Raw genomic sequence first — 16,270 nt, forward strand, 5'->3', positions numbered from 1 at the left:
GGCAGTGTGCTGTGACAACCGTCGAGGAAGAACGATTTGAAATTTTTTCTTGGCGTGTGTATGAGCGACGAGCGAACGAGGAGCATTCTTAAGTTAAGGGTGAATTCTTTGCGGAAAGAGTGCGATCGGGTGCGATTTTTTCAATAGTGATCCGCGGAGAAAAATACGAATTCGCATAATACCCGTACTAACAATGTCCGAAGTTGTCGTCTAGAGTCTAGAGTCTAGAGTGTAGAATTGTAACAATAAGTGACGGGCTAGCTGGGACCCGGGTGCAGTGACACAGTGACGGATACTGCAGGTGGTGTCTCATCGCAGGGGACGTCAACCGGTTTGTGTACTTGCTGAGACTTTGGAAGCCGTAGCTGTAAGGTAATTGACTTTTCTTATTTTCTTATGTAGGACATTAGAACACCATAGCCGGTTCAGTACACCTGCACTGATAAAATCATAGATGGAGATCTTAAGGCTAAGAGAATCAACATTTACACAGCAGAATAGTCAGTTACTGTCAGAATAGTCAAGCGGCTATTCTGACAGTAAAGAACCCACTCACGAAATCCAAACTGTGAGGAAGTACAAAGATCACCTCAACAACCTGACAAAAGACAATAAAGTGTCTTTAATATGGGTTCCGGGTCATGAAGGGTGCATGGGAATGAACGAGCAGCTATGTTGACAAAACAAGGCTCAAGAGAAATCATCGAAGGTCCAGAACCTTTCTGTGGCATCATTAAAGATGCTACGCAAAATGAGGTTCAAAAATGGCTGATAAAGAATCATCAAAAGAAATGAAGAAACACTCAAGGGCAAACCCAGACAAAAAAAATCAGACTAATCAAGAATATTGACAAAAAATCCAAAAGGAAAAAGTTTTCCTGTAGTTGGCTGTATACCATGTAATACAAAAAACAATAAAATCCTTTATAAAAGGTATATATGTTTCCTTGACGGATTACTTGTAAAGGGTTTTTACCCACATATTTTTATATTACTATATCTTGGTGGTTAGCATGTAAATTTTATGTAAGCACTGATGATGATTGGTCAACCAATCGAAAACTAGTTTTCTGTGATGTAGCCTTTTTTAGGGATTTTAAATATATACCTTTTATAAAGGATTTTATTGTTTTTTGTATTGACAAAAAACTCTCGAACAATTTGATCAACCTCAATAAACGAGAGATCAAAACATCCACTGAAAAGGTGACTGGACATTGTTGTTTAGAAAACCACCTATACAAAGTAGATAAGGTGAATGAACCATGGTGCAGAAAGAGCTCAATGGAGAAAGAGACTGACATACATATACTATGCCATAGACTGACATACATATACTATGCCATTTCAATGTGGTAAGTACTGTGAGGCAGGAATTTACTGGTCAACTGAGGTTTAAACCAGAAGAGATCCTAAAACTACCAATAAGAAAACTGTTGGCCTCTGTTGAGGCTATAGAACACATTAGAGTTTCAGGAAAAAACAAGGTATGGTACAAAGGCCTTACGACTAACTGCCAGAGTCTTGAGTCTCGCCTGATTTAAGAAGAAGAAGAAGAAGAAGAAGAAGAAGAAGAAGAAGAAGAAGAAGAAGAAGAAGAGACTAGATCGAATTGAGGCTAGACACATAATTTGAGCACGTTTCATAATACACGAGAATTGCAGAAGACATAGGTATGTTCTCGAAGGATACTAGAGTGGATTCCCCCAGAAGAAATAAAAATTCCTTCAGAGAAATTGGAGGGATGGCGGGACGGTATCAATAATAGCAAGGAATTTAAAAGGGATAATGAACGAAAGAAGAAATTTAGATTAGAAAGCTAAATGGAGGGACATAGCAAACAGGAAAAATAAAAATAAAATAATTCTAATTCTGAAAACTACAAATTATAAACAATTTTAATAAACAATTAATAACAATTCTAATAAACAAAATGAATTTTTTTTTCTATTTTGAAAAAAAAATTAAAATTTAAAATAGAAAAAAAATTCATAATTATATTTTGTTTATTAGAATTGTTTATAATTTGTAGTTTTCAGAATTAGTAGTAGATTAGAGCTATTGTTAATTAGTCAAATAGAAAATTTTTAAAGTAATAATTATTACACAAACTACTGTAATTCCATCAGGAAACGACCTGGATTAGTCACAAGAGGCCAGGCCATTTGTATAGTACTATAAATAAATAAATAAATAGCAAACAGGAAAAACATTGGTCCGTTCACACCACTATGAGTAATATTTTTTATGTTTATATTTGTAAAGAATGTTTTAATTTATTTTTCAATATTATACACACACCGGCAAAATTAGCCGAGCACCTTAAAAATGGGACATATTTAATGTCTCGAATCGCCTAACCCTGTTGTCCGATTTAAGTGATTCTTTTAGTATGTTATAGCCTTATTAGTTAAGAATATCGGTGTAATAATATTGTTGCTAGACAGGTAAATATCATTTTATACCGGGTGTTTCAATCATACTGTGTTTTTTTCTTAAAGTTCGGAACATCCTGTGGAATATTCTAGCCTATATAAAATATTAAAATTAAAACTCGATTGTAGACTTAGGCTTTCTTAACATTTTCTTTTTTGATTTATTTGCTTATGTTGGAAAACAAAAAAGTTATGTGCTTTAACAGCTAGCCATGCTTTTTATCAATAAATCCTCATAGTAGGGGAGGAAAGTATGCTAAATTTGCAGTTACTCGAGCATTATCGGGACCTATTGGATTGTGAAGAGTGGTTGCTAAAACCAAAAAAAGTTAAGTTAAGTTTTCCATGAAGTGTGGCACTCTCAATTTTTTAATTTAATTTTCCGTTTCCACCAATCGTTTTTTCCGATTATGGGAAATATAGGCTATATCTACCCATAATTGGAAAAATGTTGCGAATAAAAGTTGCTTATTTTTACGTTAAGGATCCAAATCTGCAATAAAAATTGGGGGCTCCTATTTAAGATTTTAAAGTAACCCCCACCCCACCTCCATGGGGAGTCGTGTTTGGTGTCATTCGGTAGATTTTTGAAAAATATTGAATAGGTGTATTTTGCAGTTTTACGATCTGATGTTCATTTCGCGAAATATCGCAGGGATCGTATTTAAAATTTTTAATTTACCCCCCACCCCTCTCCGTGGGGTGTCACGAGCCCCCACGGAGGTGGGGTGGAGGATTTAATTTAAAATTTTAAATAGGAGCCCCCAATTTTTATTTCAGATTTGGATTCTTTACGTAAAAATAAGCAACTTTTATTCGACACATTTTTTCGAATTATGGATAGAGAGCGCTATAATCGGAGAAAAATGATTGTTTCAAATGGAAAATTAAATTAAAAAATGAAAAGTCCCCCATTTTATGGAAAACTTAACTCAACCTTTTTCTGATTTTAGGACATACTCTTCACAATCCAATAGGTCGCCATAACGCTCGAGTAACTGCAAATTTAGTATACTTTCCTCCCCTACTATGAGGATTTATTGATGAAAAACATGGATAGTTGTTAACGCACATAACTTTTTTATTATCTTACATAAGTAAATGAATCAAAAAGGAAGATGTTAAGATAGCCTAAGGGCCAGTTGTTCGAACGCTAATCAACAATGATCACTATCAAATATTTAATTACTGTCACCAAAACTGTCAATGTCAACTTTTATTGGGTTGCTGAAAACATAATTGATTAAAATTATGAGATTAGTTACTCAATTAACATACCAAATATTAACATAATTGATTAAGTAATTTCATATTATGTTTTCAGTAACCCAAACAAAGTTGACATTGACAGTTGGGGACAGTAATTAAATATTTGATAATGATCATTGTTGATTAGCTTTCGAACAACCGGCCCTTAGTCTGCAGTCGAGTATTGATTTTAATATTTTACATATGGTAGAATATTTCACAGGGTGTTCCAAACTTTAAGAAAAAAACACAGTATGCTTGGTACACCCGGTATAAAATGATATTTACCTGTCTGGCAACAATATTATTACAACGATATTATTAAATAATAAGGCTATAACATGCTAAAAGAATCACTCAAATCGGACAACAGGATTAGGAGATTCGAGATATCAAACATGTACCTTTTTTAAGGTGTTCGGCTAATTTTGCCGGTGTGTGTAGTTTATTAGTGAAGTAGCTTTAGTTTATAGCTTTATCAGTGAGGTAAATTATTTATTTTTACCTTTTCGTAAAAAAAATTTAAGTTTTTTATTTTGACTACTTGCCTACTCGTATTATTTTAAAAGACAATAAATAGTCGCTTTCAACTCTCTCTTCGAAAAGTGTATAGAAAATACTGTTTCTCGCAAGTTAATTCTACATCCAACTCAGAAATAACAGTACGAGAAAGGAGCAGACCTGCTGAAGATTTTTCACCGAGAACTGACGAGGTAGGAAATATTTCATTACAAATTACTTTAAGGTCCGTTTTTTACTGTTATTTTTTTCAATTTTCCCTATTAGTCCTGTCGCCAGGGGGGGGGTACAACGGCCTCCTTTATTCGGATAGACTTACCCAAGTTTTTTTATGTATTTTGACCCGTAGAACACGAATTTTTTGAGTATGCTTCTTTTCATGAGCATTTTCCAGTTCGTCACAAATGATAGAAAAAAGGTAAGTCCGTGATAATATACATTTTAGTGACATGACATTTTAGTTAAATCTGACAGTTGTCACATTTTATTTGCAATTTGGCATAAAACCAACTCCATTGTGTTTATTCTTTGATTTGTATAGTCTTATAAATTGTATAGATTATATTCGTAGATATATTATATAATTCGTAAATAAATTTTTTTCGATTATAGCGCCATCTATTGACAACTAGAATAAATGTTATAAATGTCACCGATGAAATGTAATCACCGACGTGCGTTTTTTTCTGTCACATACAATTTAATGCGTTAGAATGAAATCGAAAAACTGACGCACTGAAAGATGCTCATGAGAAAAAGCATAACAGTTGATCCGGATGTCGATAAGATTGTTATAACCAAAGAACTTGAGTAATTACATAACAGCGATTTTTCGGAAAACAAAACATTTTTTTTGTATCTTTTGGGTCATTTTAAGCAAAAAATATTCCTACAAGTTTTTTCGTAACATGCATAGTTTTCGAGATAAAGGCGGTTAAACTTTCAAAAAATCGAAAAATTGCAATTTTTGAACCCGAATAACTTTAGATTAAAAAATAAAATGGCAATTCTGCTTACTGCATTTGAAAGCTCAAGTCAAATTATACCGGTTTTGATTTTTTGCATTCCTAAAAATTAATTTTTTTATTGTCAAACAAAGCTATAAACAAGTAGTGTTTCCCGTACCCAATGCATGCGTTTTAATGAATGCTACGTAGAGATTGCCTGTTTGTAGGGTCGTCTACTCGTTCGATTTTAAATGAGCAATGCATTGAAAACATCACTCAAGCACTATGTGTTTATAGCTTTGTTTAACAATAAAAAAATTAATTCTTAGCAATGCAAATAATCAAAACCGATGGAATTTGACTTGAACTTTCAAATGCGGTAAGCAGAATTGCCATTTTATTTTTTAATCCAAAGTTATTCGGGTTAAAAAATTGTATGTAATTTTTCAATTTTTTGAAAGTTCAACCGCGTTTATCTCGAAAACTATGCATCCTACGAAAAACCGAAAAAACTTGTAAGAACATTTTTTGCTTAGAATGGCCCAAAGAATACAAAAAATATGTTATGTAATTCCTCAAGTTCTTTGTTTATAACAGTCTTATCGACATCCTGATCAACTGTTACCCAAACAATTCGTGTTTTACGGGTCAAAATACATAAAAAAACTTAGGTAAGTCCATCTGAATAAAGGAGACCGTTGTACCCCCCTGACGACAGGATTATATTGTAAGTACAGTCCATTTTAAAGCTCACTGATTTATTTGGAGTTTCGTATAATAAATAATTAAACATCTTTTTCCTGTTTGATATCTAGGTTGTTTTTAAAATAATAATAATAAGTTAAATGCACCATATACAATCAATATGATCAAACAGTAAATTAAAATCATACGCCTGAAGGGGCGTTAAGGATAAGAATTAGAAAAAAATATTTAGCACATAAAATGTGGTTTTTTATTACTATAGTAAATTTTAATTGTTTGTAATATGTAAGTTTTATTTAATTTAAATGAACGTGCTGGTCTTATTATTTGTTTTCATTTATTTTATATTTTATAATTGGCATTTGTTTGTTGTAAAGAGAAAGACAAAAACCAAACCATAATAACTGGATTATTGCTTTTATAACTATATACAGGATGTTCAAATCAAAAATAATGATGAATACTATTCTTTACATTTTTAATCTCTTGAATTTATGTAAAATCCAATATTTAAATGTTTCAGCTAATAGAGAAAATTTTGTTATTTACCTGCTTAATTAGTTTATTTAGTACGCCAATGGATTATATTTTAATTTATTTCTTCACCCAGCTTTTGTTTTTTTGTTAGATACAATAAATAAATGGTATGATAAGTTGTAAGCATTAATTTGTAGCCTTGAAAATTTATTACCATGGTTTATTCCATTCAAAAAAGGGCATTTATCGTTTTGTTGTATTTTATGAACAATAAATGTGCCCAAAGGGGTAACCAGGATGCTCCTAAGAGGGGGGGGAGGTTACAACTACCAAAGGGTCTCTGGGGAGTATGGAATTAAGGAGGGTGTTAAGCGTATAGAGCTCAAAGTACATCCCAATGGGGGTGATTATAAGCCCCAAAACTCCCCCTGGTTACGCCACTGAATGTGCCGGGAGACACTATCTCTTCAAAAGTATTTACTCTTGCATTAGAAGATGTGTTCAAGAAGTTAAATTGGGAACAACGTGGAATTAAGATCGATGGCAGATCTTTAGGTCATCTAAGATTTGCTGATGACATAGAGTAGTCATAAGCAACAATACAAAAGAACTAATCTATAAATAGAACAAAACAGAGAATAATGGAGAGCTCATAGGGAGGTCTTTGTCCAGGAGTGGATGCAAATATGCTGCAGAAGAAGAAGAAGAAGGAATGTGCCAATGTGACAGCTCAACAATTTAATGAACGATATCAAGATAAACACGACAGTATGAACTATGTTTTGTAGTAAAAAAATTCAGGAAACTGGGAATGTAGGTAAAAAACGAAAAACTGAAGTGCCTATAGTTAATGGACCTAGTGAAGTTGCAATATTACGATAATATGTTCACATAGATTCCATGTTAAGTACGAGAAAAGTAGCAGCTCTAGCTGGAATTAACCGAATTAGCGTCCAAGCCATTTTAAAGAAGAATAAATTCCATCCATATAAAATACATTTAGTACAAGACCTTAATGGGGATGACTATGAAAGCCATTTCGTTCGATGAAGAGTGTCGTAACATAACAGAGAGAAAAAAAATGCATATCAACGATTACAAAACGACATAGAACAAGACAGGCAGAGGAGGAATATAGAATGCTAAGGAGGGACGAAAAGAAAATACATCGCAGAAAAAAAAAGAGAACACATAGAAAACGAACTCCACGAAATTGAAGAATTAAATAAACCAACAGAAACCAGAAAATTCTACTAAAAACTTAACAAAACCAGAAAAGAATTTAAACCAAGAACAATGATGTGCAGAGACAAAGAAGGAGATATAGTAACTCAACAGAGTGAAATACTACAAATATGGACTGAATTCTTGAAAGAAAAGTTTGAACATAACGGAGATCCACTATACGATGGAATTATACTGGATCAAACGGATACCAGAGAAATAACCCCCCTTCAGTAGCTGAAATGCAAGAAGCAATTACCAGACTGAAAAACAACAAGTCACCTGGATTGGACAACATTAGCGCAGAATTAATAAAAGAAGGCGGAGACTCCCTATTGAATGTGATACACAAACTTATAGTGAACATATGGAATAATAAACAACTTCCACAAGACTGGAATACCGGAGTAATAATTCCACTAAATAAAAAGGGACATCACCTTGAATGTAAAAATTACCGAGCAATAACGCTACTGACTGTGGCATATAAAATACTGTCAAATATTGTGTATGAGCGATTGAGACCATATGCGGAACAAATAGTTGGGGGATATCAATGTGGTTTCTGCAGGCAGAAGTCCACAATAGATCAGATCTTCGTCTTGAGGCAAATCTTGGAAAAGACTAGTGAATTTAATATAGACACACATCATCTCTTCATTGATTTTGAGAGTGCTTATGATAGTATCCATCGAGAATTTCTGATCCACGCCCTGAAAGAGTTTAATATTCCAACTCAACTCATTGATATAGTAAAAGAAACGCTTAAAGTACAGAGCCAAATTCGAATTCAAAACGCACTAACAGATACAATACATGTTAGAAAGGGGCCTACGACAGGGAGATGCCCTGTGACAGGGAGGGGAACAAATAATCCAAAAAGTGTACAAATATTGATATTTGCAAATGATGTTGATATCAAAGCTAGAAGCAAAAGAGAAATGATAGAAGCATTTAATGCGATAGAAAGAGCGGCACAAAACAGTGGCCTAAATATTAATGAAATAAAAACCAAATACATGAAGGCCAGCAAATCGACACAGAACAAAGAAACCTACAGAATCTGACAATAGAGACTATAACATCGAAAGCGTAAAATTTTTTACATATGTAGGTTCACTAGTTACCGCAGATAACAATGTCAGCGAAGAAGTCAAGAGAAGAATGAAGAATACATATTGCTAATAAAACATATAATGGACTAATTAAACATCCAAGATCTAAAAACATCGAGAGAAAAACCAAATGCAAAATATACAAAACCCTGATAAAACCGGTCCTTATATATGGATCAGAGACATGGACACTGTCGAAAAGCGATGAGAACTTATTAGGTACGTTTGAACGAAAAATCATCAGACACATATATAAGGGGGTGAAAGAAAATGACGTATGGCGCAGAAGATATAATTTTGAACTATACGCAGCATACAACGAACCCGACGTCATAACATCCATAAAAATCGGACGTGTGCGCTGGATGGGCCATGTTGAACGGATGTTGGAGACCGAAACACCAAAACATATAATGAGGCAAACACCAGTAGGGAGAAGGTAAAAGGGAAGACCCAAACTTAGATACATGGAACAAGATCTGAAAACACTTGAGATTACCCACTGGAAGAACAAAGCAAGGGACAGAACAGAATGGCGGAAAATCCTAGAACAAGCCAGGACCCAAAAAGGGTTGTCGAGCTACTGATGATGATGATGAAAGCCCTTTACAGTTTTTTAAAATAAGTCACACTTGGATTTTCTTGTGGGAACATATAATGCTTAAAATCTATAGAACACCACCCGTATCACCGACACTTTGAAGAATCAACAAATTGTCAAACGAAATACTGGACCGAATTTAAAATTTTAAAGACTGATGTATTTTTGACTAGAACATCCTGCATTTTTTAATCTTACACAATGGACATTTTAGCACTCTTTAGCATCTCTAACACTACCTTACAAATTTAATAATTATCAACAGAATAACAAATATCACAGACGCGTTGTTCGAATATGTCCCGTTACTTAGGGCGCTAGCATGACAGCTCATATCCTCAGGTTCTAGATCCACTATCGGTATCCTAGTCCCCGTAACTGAGTCAACACATGTGGACTCTTTAATAACTTCGTTCATTTTGATCACTGCTTCTATGGGAGAATTGTGGGACTGGAGGCTTTCTCTTGTCCATCGTCGTAACCAGTGGCTCAGCCAGGAGAGGTGGCAACCGCAACGGAAGGGGTTGTTGGATAGAAAAAGGCCTCCTGCAATACAAGAATTTATATTAAAACACAATAATTATTGTTCATTATAGTATTAAGGAGGCTTTTATGTTCTAAATTTTCAAAAAAAAAACTTGTTTGTGTACAACACGGCGTGCGACACCTCACCTGTGCACCTGAAACTCAACCGTCGCTTTCTAAAACGCATGTTTTAAATCTAAGGGGGATCATCCTAAGGGGATAGCATGTTTTATAAAATTTTCGGATTTGGTGGTCATTTAAAAGGCAGTCGAAGTATTTAATTTGGCAAATTGCCCTAAAAATCAATTCTGGGGCAAAGATGTGGTGGAGATAGCCTCCAGGATAGCCTCCTGTGCCTTTAATGAACAATCTACAATCAAGCTCATAGCGATGGACCTAATGGAAACAAAAATTGGAAATAAAAGTTGGGCAAATGCCAAACCAATGGAGAAACAGTATACTAATATCAGTTTTTAAAAACAAGGGAGATATACAACAATGTGTAAACTACAGGGCCATAAAACTACTTAGTCACACCATGAAAATACGGGAGAGAGTAATTAATAGACGGATACGTGAAGAAACCGAAAAATCCGATAATCAGTCTGGCTTTATGCAAGGCAGATCAACAACAGATGCAACTTTCATTATTTATAAGTCAATTAATGGAAAAATACAGGAAAAGATAAACAAACGCTCATATGGTCTTCATGGATCTTGGGAAAGCATATGATACAGTTCCTCGAGTGATTCTGTGTGGTGGGAACTCAACAAGACAAGAGCCCCCGGTGAATATATGATTGGTGATTGATTGTGAAAGATTGTGATAAAATGGGAGAAACTGATAAATTTCATGTGAAAGTAGGATTATTAGGGAAAGTAGTTATCTATTCTCATTAGTTTTGGATCACATAATAGCGTAACATTTCCTGGTGCTTAATGTAAGCTGATGATGTACAGCTAGTACGAAGATGAATTGTGAAGATGACTTAGAACAAAAACTGGAACAGTAGAGACAAGCTCTACGAAAAAGGTTTAAAACCTAAAATTCTATTAAACAGACATGAGACTAGCTATGATGTATGGAACTGAATGTTGGAAAGTTAAAAAGAAAACAGGAACAACAAATTCATGTTGCAGAAATGAGAATGATTAGATAGATGAGTGGAGTCACATAAAACGATAAAGTATGAGTACCTATATTAGTGAGAGCATTGAGGAAGACCAAAGGAGGCCTGGGAAGAGATGTTTAGGCGGAATATGCGGGTAAATGGGTTGATATTGAAAGATAGAAACGTATGGAAAAATGTAATCAGGGAAGTCAACCCCACATAGTCAGTCAGAGTGCTACAAAACAGTTGTTAACAAAGAAATCTGGTCTTACATATGGATAAAGGTAAAGACAGTGACGATATTCCTTACCTGATATTAAAGTTGTTCCAACATTCTTCCACCTACTCGAGTTCCCATAAAAAATCTCCGGATGCAGATGAGTCAGCATGTTATTCCGAAGATCCAGGGTCAAATGAGCTATCTTAAACATATTCGAAAATAACCCAGAAGGCAACTCTTCTATTTGAGTTCCATGGAGTTTGATCGTTAGTTCAGGATTCTTGGTAAACCTAGCAAATGCGTCTTTATTGACTATTTTCAAGTTTCTTCCCGTCAGTTCTAACAATCTGATCTTTCTGTTTGTTATACATAATAATTGGTCAGTCAATTCTGTTTCTATGACTAGTATTCTTAAAACCCGTAATTGGTCGATGTTTGAGAGCATTTGGCACAATCTTTCAGAAAAGTTTTCAATTTTAGGCCACGTTTGCATTGACAATTTCGATAAGATCTTCAACTGAGTGATAGCTTCACTTTCAAACCTACTCAAAGAATTTAGATGTTGTATATTCAGTTCCTGTAGACTTTGCAAGTTTATAAAATTATCAAACAATAGCTCTTTGATAGGATTGTACGACAATTCTAGAGTTTTGAGGTTAGGAAGATGCATCCAAAGCTGCGAAGGAACTTGGAGTAAGTTATTGTGGCTCAAATCTAGAGTTTTTAGATTTGCTAGCTGTTGTACAGAATTTTTGTTAATGGTTTCAATACTGTTGTAAGAGAGGTTCAGAAATATCAGATCTGGCAGTGGAAAATGTGGTGTAACAATCATACCTGTGTTGGCTAAATTTAAAAACTTCAAGCCTTGAGCATAATGGAACAATTCCTTAAAGTTTGACCTCAGTGGGTTAAAACTTAAGTCCAACGTTTGGAGAAGTCCTAAACTAGTAAATACGTTATCAGGTAAAATAGTCAGTTTGTTGTTTCCTAGATCTAAATGCTGTAACAGTGGTATATCTGGAAATGTTGTTATATCGATGTGTTCGATGTTATTGGATCTCATAGAGAAGTGCCTCAAAGATATACCGATGTCTGACAGACTTGTACTAGGTACAACTGAGAATAAATTGAAGCTGAGATCGAGCATTTCTATGTGAGTACTTTTAAAGATCTCTTTGGGTAGGTAGCTTAAGTGATTCCCACTAAGGTTTAGTATCCTTAGTTTTGACATATTGGCGAATTGTCCGATGTGAAGTTGGTTTATGAAGTTTTTCGACAAATCTAAAGACTGTAGGTTCTGTAATCCAAAAAATGCTTTCTTTTTCACACTTTTTATATTGTTTTGTTGTAGTCCTAGATATTCTAAAGATGTCAAATGCATAAAAACGCTGTGATCTAAATTATTTACTATATTAAAATCCAAATACAGTTTTCTTAACGCTGAAGTCTTTTCGATACATACCGGAATTTTATCTAAATTGTTGTATCTCAAGTCGAAAACTTGTATATTTAAAACTCTAGAATCCGAAACGCAAGAAACAATTTGGTTTCTGCTGAAATTCAAGTGCAGCACTCCAGAAATATTCGTGAAAAACGTAAAAGACACTTCAGACAACAAGTTATTGTAAAAATCGATCTTCCCGATGGCCTGCAAATTCGTGAAAGCATCACGGCTAATATCACTCAACCTGTTATGCGAAAGAATGACCGTATTGAGTTTTGGCAGGTCGGAGAACGACTGCTTCTCGATGTTCCTAATCTTGTTATTGGATAAGAGGACAGTTTCCAAATTAAGTAAAGCTCTAAACGTGCCAGTCTCTATAACCGTCAGCTCGTTGTCTGAAAACCGGATGTCCTGGAGTTTGGAGTGAACGTTCGCCTTGAGGAACGTTTTCGGGATCGCTCTAATCTTATTAGACTCCAAATTGAGGTACATTAGCTCGGGCAATAAAAAAGACGAAGGGTAAATCGAAACAATATTATTGTGGTCTAACGATAGACCTTTTAGACTGACCATGGGGTCAAAAATTTCGTAGTTTAGTTCGTTTTCCTCGAATCCGAAAGATAATTCAAAACTTTCTAACTTTGTGAGGCCTGCAAAAGCGTCTTTTTCTATAAATCTAAGAGGGTTAAAGCTCAGACTTAACTCGTTGAGTTCTTCCATGCCATCAAAAATGTTATTTGATAGCTTTATTAATCGATTATTGGATAACACGAGGCTTTTAATGGTTGATCCCCAATTTTGAAATGTACCTTCTTCAATTTCAACTATTTCGTTAAAAGCGATGTTGAAGTGTGACAGTTTGGTACAGTTTTGTAAAGCTGTTGATGGGATTTCAACTAACTGGTTTCCACTCAAACTTAGAGCTCTTAAACTAGGCGCAAAATTATCAAAAGCAGTTGGATCAATGTCTTTCAGTAAATTCGAAGAAATATATAGATATTTCAACCCGTGTAATCGTCGAATTCCTTCAGGAATACGTTGCAAATTGTTGTGGTCAAGATCCAGGTACTCCAGGGAGTTTAAAATGCCTTTAAAAGCATCGTAGTCCATTTTTTCGATAGAATTATAGGATAAAATAATTCTTCCTGTATTTAGGCCGGAAAAACAATTATCAGTTAACATTCTAAAGTCGTTGAAAGCCAAGTTAATGTCTCTTATATTAATTGAATTGTTAAAGAGATACGCAGGCAGTGTGCTTATGAAATTTTCAGCCAGGTCTATCTTCTCCAAGTACAACATCGTCGGTAAAGTGTACTGCGGTATTAATTTTATGTGGTTACCCCGTAAGTACAGCCATTGGAGATACGGGGAGGTCGCTATAAGTTCTATCGGAAATACGTGCAACAAGTTATAGGAAAGACTTGCGGTTTTCAAGCAAATAGGTAATGAGTGTTTATGTATTTCGAATATTCGGTTTCCGTCTAAGTTTAACCAAATCAGAGATTTAAATTGTCGCAAACTTTGTTGAGTCTGTTTTATTCCGTTGTGGCTTGTGGTTTCGTTTGGTATGATGGTTATGTCATTCTCGCCGAGGAAAAGGGTTGAGACGGAGGTTTTCATGTGCGACCATACACCGTTTATTGAAGATATTTGATTTCTGCAAAAAATAATTATATAAATCAATGTTTTGAAAATTAAGTCAGTTATATTTTTTATATGAGTGTTTTTGGTGATTGCGTCAAAACAGAAATACAAATTTTACTATAACATAGCCCTTAAAAATATACAGAGTGAGTCTGTAATTTGGAATAAATTCAATATCTCAAATACTAATTGTTTTTTTGAAAATTGCTCAGACCGGTAAATTAGTATTTCAAATTGTTCTTTTTGACATACAATAATAATATAATAATGTATACAGGGTGTCCAAATTTAGAGATGACGTCGTTGTTGATTTTCTTAAATGGGAACACTATCATTTTGATAGCTATTTTGATAGGGTGTGTAAAGTTATACATAACTGCAAAATATCAAATTATTATTTTACACGTTAATAAAAAATAACAAAATTATGTCGGTAATTTGGAATAAATTCAATAATTAAATACTAATTGTTTTCTTTTTTGAAAAATTCTCAGACTCGTCGATTAGTATTTCAAATTATCATTTTTGACATACAATAATAATGTATACAGGGTGTCCCAATTTAGAGATCTAACGTCATACCTAGTTGATTTTCTTAAATAGCAACACTGTAATTTTGATAGATATTTTGATAGGGTGTGTAAAGTTATACATAACTGCAAAATTTCAAATTTTATTCCCTACCATTTACAAGATAAAAAATAAAAAAGTTATGAAAAACAAGTAATCAAATAATAATTGAATTTAATTATTTCAATTAAGCAAATGCTCATAATGTTGCCCATTAACTATTTGACCATAATCGAGGGCAACATTATGAGCATTTGCTTAATTTAATTAATTAGATTCAATTATTATTTGATTATTTGATTTTCATAACTTTGTTATTTTTTATTATCTTGTAAATAGTAGGAAATAAAAATTTGAAATTTTGCAGTTATGTATAAATTTACATACCCTATCAAAATAGCTATCAAAATGACAGAAAATCGCCATTTAAGAAAATCAACGATGACGTCATATCTCTAAATTGGGACACCTTGTATACATTATTATTGTATGTCAAAAATAACAATTTGAAATACTAATCGACGGGTCTGAGCATTTTTCAAAAAAACAATTAGTATTTGAATTATTGAATTTATTCCAAATTACAGACTCACTCTGTATAAAGTACATACTTGTAGAAAACAAAAACATGATTTTCAACATATTTTGTTTTTAAAATATAAAAATCCTTCAGAATAATCATGGTATCTATAGTTTATATCTGACAGCGGTAGAAAAGCAATTGATTAAGGGGATAGGCGCAAAATCTCAGATCAATGCATTTTAAATGTATTCGAATCCATCTAAAACTAATAAGTATTTTTAAAAAAATGAATCGGGAATGAAAGACTACATTAGTATCGAGGGCCAAAAGTTCCTGAAAACTTTTATAATGTTTATTTTAATAAGTTACAGTTGTGAAAAAAAAAAAGAGAAAATTGAGTGTGATTTTTAATTTAAAATATCTCATTCAAAAGAAACTTGTTTATTCTAAGGGACTTTCGGCCCTCGGCAATAATGTAAGCTTTCATTCTGCGTTTAAATTTTTCAAAAATGTAATAAAAAAAATGCTACACTCTTAAGTATTTAAGGAAGTGTGACACAATTATATCACCTTACTGTTTTCAGCTCCCGGACTAACAGGCGCCGAAAGTATTTACACCAAGAATTTTTTTTTTATACAATGCACCTGTGGTTGATTGATTTATGAGGGACCCTAATTTAAAGAAAGATTTCGATCGAGTTTGTTTATAAACCTTTTTCAAATAATTGTTCTTTTGTGATAATAGAAAAATCGATTTTACGTGCTTTAAGTTATTATGTAAATACTCGTTTATTCTGGATCACTCTTTTGTATTCGAGATGATTAAGTATTGTATAAATAAGAGGGATTTTGAAATTAGCAGTTAGTTGTGAATTTGAATACGTAGGTGTACGTGATAGGTATGTATCGAACACGATATTTTTTTGTACTTGTAATTATGTAAATAAAATAATAGATTTAG

General features: G+C 33.6%; 1 protein-coding gene across 1 annotated transcript in view; it reads right to left on the reverse strand.

The window, feature by feature from the left end:
• Nucleotides 1-2,561: 2,561 nt before the first annotated feature.
• LOC114334051 (chaoptin-like) overlaps nt 2,562-16,270 on the reverse strand; it is a 233,205-nt gene continuing 219,496 nt past the window's right edge. The window contains exons 5-6 of the mRNA XM_050662484.1: nt 11,219-14,229; nt 2,562-9,817 (exon numbers count right to left, since the gene is read on the reverse strand). Coding sequence (XP_050518441.1) covers nt 9,507-9,817; nt 11,219-14,229 — 3,322 coding nt within the window. The 3' untranslated portion in view covers nt 2,562-9,506. The remainder of the gene's footprint in view (nt 9,818-11,218; nt 14,230-16,270) is intronic.

This window comes from Diabrotica virgifera, chromosome 9 (genome assembly GCF_917563875.1).
Source record: "Diabrotica virgifera virgifera chromosome 9, PGI_DIABVI_V3a".
Taxonomy (NCBI): Eukaryota; Metazoa; Arthropoda; class Insecta; order Coleoptera; family Chrysomelidae; genus Diabrotica; species Diabrotica virgifera.